This window comes from Atractosteus spatula, chromosome 8 (assembly GCF_055471065.1).
Source record: "Atractosteus spatula isolate fAtrSpa1 chromosome 8, fAtrSpa1.hap1, whole genome shotgun sequence".
Lineage (NCBI taxonomy): Eukaryota > Metazoa > Chordata > Actinopteri > Semionotiformes > Lepisosteidae > Atractosteus > Atractosteus spatula.
The window spans coordinates 3,726,376-3,732,375 of record NC_142713.1 but is presented as its reverse complement, the minus strand read 5'-3'; the positions used below and the strand labels follow the sequence as shown (position 1 = coordinate 3,732,375).

The 6,000-nt window shown below is 38.5% G+C and overlaps 1 protein-coding gene across 1 annotated transcript in view; it reads left to right on the top strand.

Moving 5' to 3' along the window:
* The first annotated feature begins 1,106 nt into the window (after positions 1–1,106).
* Positions 1,107–6,000, top strand: part of vwf (von Willebrand factor) — a 66,991-nt gene continuing 62,097 nt past the window's right edge. Inside the window, exons 1-2 of the mRNA XM_088922958.1 lie at positions 1,107–1,207; positions 5,758–5,831. Of these exons, the coding sequence (XP_088779084.1) occupies positions 5,777–5,831 (55 nt within the window). The 5' untranslated portion in view covers positions 1,107–1,207; positions 5,758–5,776. The remainder of the gene's footprint in view (positions 1,208–5,757; positions 5,832–6,000) is intronic.

Here is a 6,000-nt window from a genome sequence, read left to right as displayed (position 1 = left end):
TTTGTAATCGCATTGCAATAATAATGATAATATTAAATTGATGTAGTTTTGTTTTGATTTAAATTCAGCTTTGATTTAAACCCAGAACATCAGGGTTATTATAGATCTTGTTGGCAATGCCAATAACCACTGCTTTCGTGATGTGGAGTGCCAGAGGCTGTCTGTATCCTGAAGCCTATGTTAGTGTTGCCATGATCAGATTCATCTTCCTTGTAGCCTGCAAACAAACATTTAAGCTCCAGACTCCACAGTGAGTGACCCTCTCACAGCATCCTTCCCTGCTGTTTTTTTTAAGTAAATACAAGCCGATTATCCAAAAAATGATCAGGATCCTAAAGGTTTTATTCCAAAGGTTGGAAACGTGTTGCATAGGTAAGCTGAAGCTGAGCACAACTGCTGTTCATTCTAATTCTGCATAATTCTTCGATTCACTCATATCTATGCATTCCAGAACAGAAACTGTCTCCTCTTTTGTAATAAACTGTTATTTATGTCAATATACTGTATTTAGAGTATCAAAACGTGGCCCCATTAACTGATTAAGATGTAAAACGAGGAGGTTTGTGTCTTGACCGATTTATGAGCTTATAAATATATATGAAATATTTCTGTGAACTGTTTCTGAGAGAAAAAAAAACATTTAACATCAAGGCAATACAGGACACAGTGTCTTAATTTGTAGCTTTGTGCTTTGTGTGTATGGCCGTCTCAGGCCGTAAGACCTGATAACGTTCATATCTTTGATAACAGCCAAATGCAGTGGCTGTTTTCTACTTTCTCAGAATGTCTTTGAATGTTTGATTTTATTTCTCTGTTTTTACCGTCCAATGAAGCTGGCTTTTATTTCTAAGGGTTTATCTTGGCAGGAATCGAGCTGCAGTGTTTGGCTTTTTCAGAGACAAATCCATCAATTTGGTTGTGTCCCACTTCCTTCCATCGTTTCCTCTTGGCATTTAACGAGGCAGAGGTCTCCAGCAAGCCACTTCAATGGTTTGTACAGACAATATGGCAAGCGGATATAACACTCATGTCTTATCACTCTCTAGGCATCAAGGAAAGTTCCTGGCTTATATAAGCCCCTTTCAATTCCCCTGTTTCCCAGAGACTGGTACATTTTCACAGCTATGGTTTCTCATAGCTGAAGCTACGGTATTGGATTGTTATCACAGAAGTCCAGCCATCCACACACCTTCTACTGAAGACTGAGGTAGGCTGAATAAAGAACTGACCGTTTCAAAGCTTTTATCTAAATGAGCCTCTGACTGAGAGATTACAGATGTGCTGTATTAGTTCTGTCAAATGTGACTCTTAATGAACCTGCAGTTTGACCCACACCAAGAAATCGTCAGATATTTTTTTTTTATGTGAAAGAGCATATCTAATACTGTAAATACAACTGCAAACTGTAAAGGGGAACAGCTTTAATTACACATTAATCATTCATTGTGTGTTTTAAAATTAAAACAATTAATTAGGTAATATTGGGTATTTTCCCCCCAATAGCTCAATATGATTTGCTTTTCAAATTTTGTTCTTACAATGATGGAACATTGCACAGCTGAAAGCACAAAAAGAAAAACACTCGCTAGGGATATAAGATGATCGTAAGAATGTTGTTCTAAGTATGTTTGCAGTCTTGCCCAATATTGCTAAAATTTGACTCAATGCAGTACAGACGTCTGCTCCATTTATTAGTTTATTATTTCAGTGACAGAGATATAAAATTCTTCCACCTTTTAACATCTTAAACTTGCACTTCAACTAATCACTGTGATGTATATCAGCTGTTCCACAATCTATGTTGTAGAGTTTGTGAGACCGCAGATTAATGGATCTTGTATCCATCTGTCAATTTGATTTTTCGTCTGGAATAAAATATATTAGCTCTCATTTGTGGGTGGCACGGTGGTGTAGTAGTTAGCTCAGGGTTTTTTCCAGATCTGGGGTGCTGTCTGTGTGGAGTTTGTATTTTCTCCCCCTGTTCGGATGGGCTTTCCTCCCACAGTCCAAAAAAATATTGGTAGGTTAATTGGCTTCTACTGTGAGTGTGTCTGCCTGAATTGGATGAATCAGTTATTCTATATTCTTCTAATAATTATTCTATATAATTCTAATTGTTCTTATATATGAATGATTATATCTGTGTGTGTTTGTCTGGGCATTCCCTGTGATGAACTGACATCCTGTCCAGGCTGTATCTCACTTTATATCTTGGCAATAAGCTGGGTTATACTCCAGTGTCTCCTGAGACACAGTACTGGTTAAAATGGCTTGACAATCAATGGCTGGATCTCTCTGATTAACTGTTGTAGAGAAATGTAGTGGGTTGTTTTGTTGCACATGTTTGGTGCCTTAACGAAGCATTCACCCCTTTCCGATGATGTCACATTTTGCTTAATTCCAAATTTTGTCCAGCCATTTTTTTAAAAGTGAATGTTTAAATTAAAGCCGGAGTGTTCCAATAGAACAGGTGAAGAAATTTCCGCATCAGCCAAAAAACTGCAAAGAAAATCTGAAATATTTTGATTGCATACAGTACCTATTCACCACCCCCCTTGCTATTTCAAGCCTAAATGACTTCAGCTGCACTAAATCACCTTGACAATCCACACAATTAGTTGAATAGCCACTGTCTGTGTGCCATTACACACAGACAATAAATAGTGGTTCATGTGACTTCAGATCCAATATATTTGTCTCTGTAAATTCCCTCTATTTCAAACAAGATTTCAAAACAGACACACGGATAAAGTACAGAAGGCAAAGATCAGAAGAAGGGTCAAATATGCTGAATGTCCCTTTGAGCATGGTGAAATTGATCATTTCGAAGAGGATTTTGGATTTTGTTTGGAAGAGGAAGATTTATCTTACCACCCAGACACCACCCATTGCTTCAAGACCTTGAGGCCGATAGCAGAGATCCAACAAGTCTCTTGATCAACTCCACATTTTCTGTCAAGCAACGTGAGCCAGGTTCTCATGGAGCAGGGATTAGAAAGCTTGTTAAAACTGAGGGATAAAATGGAGGGATGACAATACAACCTTCAGTCTGCTTGAAGCTCGTTAACGAGCATGGTGTCAATTAAACTGAGGTCTGTAAAGTGATACTCTGATGGCCCTAAAATGCCAATTGCTTTTTGAACCCATGTAAATAATAATTTGAAATGGAAGGGCCTTTATTTAAATATAGAATGCATTTTCTTTCAAATGTTTACATTTTTAAGAAAAAAATCAGTACCCGGAAAGATCTTGAATGGTGTTTCTGGGGCACTTTTTTTTTTGATAGTTGGATATGACCCAGACAAGCGACAACAATGAAAGTTGAAAAGACAGAAGTTCAGTTACTGAGATCAGGTGAAGAATTTTGTGGCTTCGCAATGAGATCAGTTTCACAATTTGGAGAGTGCACAAATGCTCTCCTGATGAGTATGTGCGTGTTTGTGCTTGTGTCCATGTCTTCCCTGCAATGGACTGGTGCCTACAGAAGTTCTCATCTACAGCGACGCCCTGGCCAAGAAGCTCTAAACACTGCAACTCAAAAAGGCAGAGCAAATCAGGGAAAAGAAAAGGTCAATTTAAAATCTAGGTAGCAGCATTAGTAATTGCAGGTATCACCAAATATAGATTGAAGCTGGGGTGGCACAGTGGTGCAGTGGTTGGTATTGCAGCCTGTCAGCACTGGGAAAATTGGTCCTGGTGCGTGTGTGTGTGCGCCCTGTGATGGGCTGGCATTTAGGCTCCAGGCCACCATGACATCATATTGATAAGTGGTTAATGAAAGTCAGGACTGATTTTCAGTACTGTAATTGGTCAGTTATTAACTGTTATATTATCTTTATAGATGACTAGATACCTATAGATTAATGATTGATTGATCTCTTTAAAATCCAATTAATTGAATTGAATACAACCTGAATATAATATATAAAAATAATATAAATATAATTCGCATACAAAAATAGGTGAATTTATTGCAGTTTACCCCCAATAACTTACAGTAGAACACGACTTCACCCAGGAACTGCATGCATTATCAGTTCAATATCTATTAAAGTGCTTTAATACAGATACAGATTTTTTTATGCAGGACAAACCTCCAGGCAAATTAATAATAAGCTTTGATCAGCTTTTGAGAACACGTGCCTTGTTTTTAGACAGCAATGAGTTAAAGGCAGAAAGTTGGCAAGGAAAAGTTTGAAGCTGGCAAGGATAAAAAACAAAGTCAGGTCAACGATGTGTCAAACATGTCTAAACACGGTCTCTGATGACAGCAGAGTTAGAACTTGTAAAATACATCACTTTGATCACCTTTAGATGCAATTTCCCTCCCCCAAAGCTTGAAAGAAACTGTTTAATAAGTTAGACTTCACATGGTGTTGTATGCAACAGTATTATTAACACATACGCATAGTTCTTGGAGATATATGCTTTTTCGAAGGTATTGTGTGTAAAAAATGAATGCAGTCTATGTTCTAATCTGATGCGTAAGGATACGTTGTTGTTTAACGCAGGGAGGGAGATCCCAGAGGTCTTTGTAGCCAGACCCTTATCAGATCTTAATCTGCCACTGTATATGTTCTCCAGACAATACCTGGAAGTAATATAAAAGGCAAACAGAATGGCAGGATATAGGCATTATATAGTTGAAAATGTAGAACTTGTAGAACTAGAACAATCCAGGAATGTTATGCCACAATTGGACAATGTCGTAATTAGGCCTTGTTTACAGTAAATGGTGTTTGGTCATCATGTTATAGAAAACATATTGCTGCTTTGGAATCAGTTCAGAGAAGAGCAACCGGATGCATTCCAGGGAATAGAGGAATGCTGTGCGCTGACAGGCTGATGAAATGTCAAGAACAAGAGACATGTCATTATACAAAGAGTGGTGGGAGTCTGGAACAAGTTACCCGATCAGGTACTTGAAGCTGATCCCCTGGTTTTCTTCAGTAAACAGCTGGATGAGATCATTAGATTAATTAATTACCAAGCATGCTACTGTAGGATCTGATGTGCTAGTTATGTTAAAAAGGAATTCACATGAAGTAAGTTAAGGAAGTACCTCACGTCTGATCAAAGCTAGTTTCTTACAGCCTCCTACAGCAGAAATATTCTGTTTCTGGTGCTCGAGAGTGAGTAACAGAATCTGGATACCGACATTGCCAATATTTCAATTATTAGTCCCTCAGAACTGTCCATCCATGTGTATCATTTTAATTGTCAGGATGTTAATTTCATCCTGGACAGTGGAAAGAGAGAGTAAAATACACAACATTTTAGCTGTGGAGCCTTCTGTGAATACAAAACAGAAAAAGAGAAGAGAGGAACAGGAATAAGGGGTGGGCAGGGAAAGTAATGGACAGTTAAAGGTGATGAGGCTGGAGGTTTAGGCAAAGGGGGGACAGTGGTCAGACTATCGGAGAGGCACATACCCCACAAGAAGGGCTGAAATGTGTAAGCTGAAAGGATTAAGCAGGATAAATCCAGAATCCAGAATTAACCATGGTCAAATACAAGGGGAAAATTCCCTCCCTGTGAATTCAATTTCCCTCTGAAGTTTTGTATTGCATAGGTGTCTTTGAATTTGTGAAAGGACATGAACAGAGAGGTCAGTGGGGCCAAGAGAGGGGGAAGGTAAATATGTTTAAGCATGAATTGAGCCATTTCTGTAACACAGCGGGCACTTGTCACTGTCAGGGACAAAAGGGACTGTAGGAAGAGGAGCCCATTAGAATGACAATTATTTTCTTCTCCTAGCTATTCCCCCTCCTGACAGATGGAATTCAACAGCCCGAGAACATTCCAATGGAGTTTACTGTTCCTAATAATAGGTGGGTAATAGAATTGAAATTCTCATTATGCCTCAGCAGAATGTGGCCTGATCACTACGTTGCGTATTTGGCCGTTTTACAAGAATTTTCCTCCACAGGAGTATCAGACTCAGTCTGTATTGCAACTTACTTCATAGAGCCATTTTTATTTTCACAAAAACACATTTAT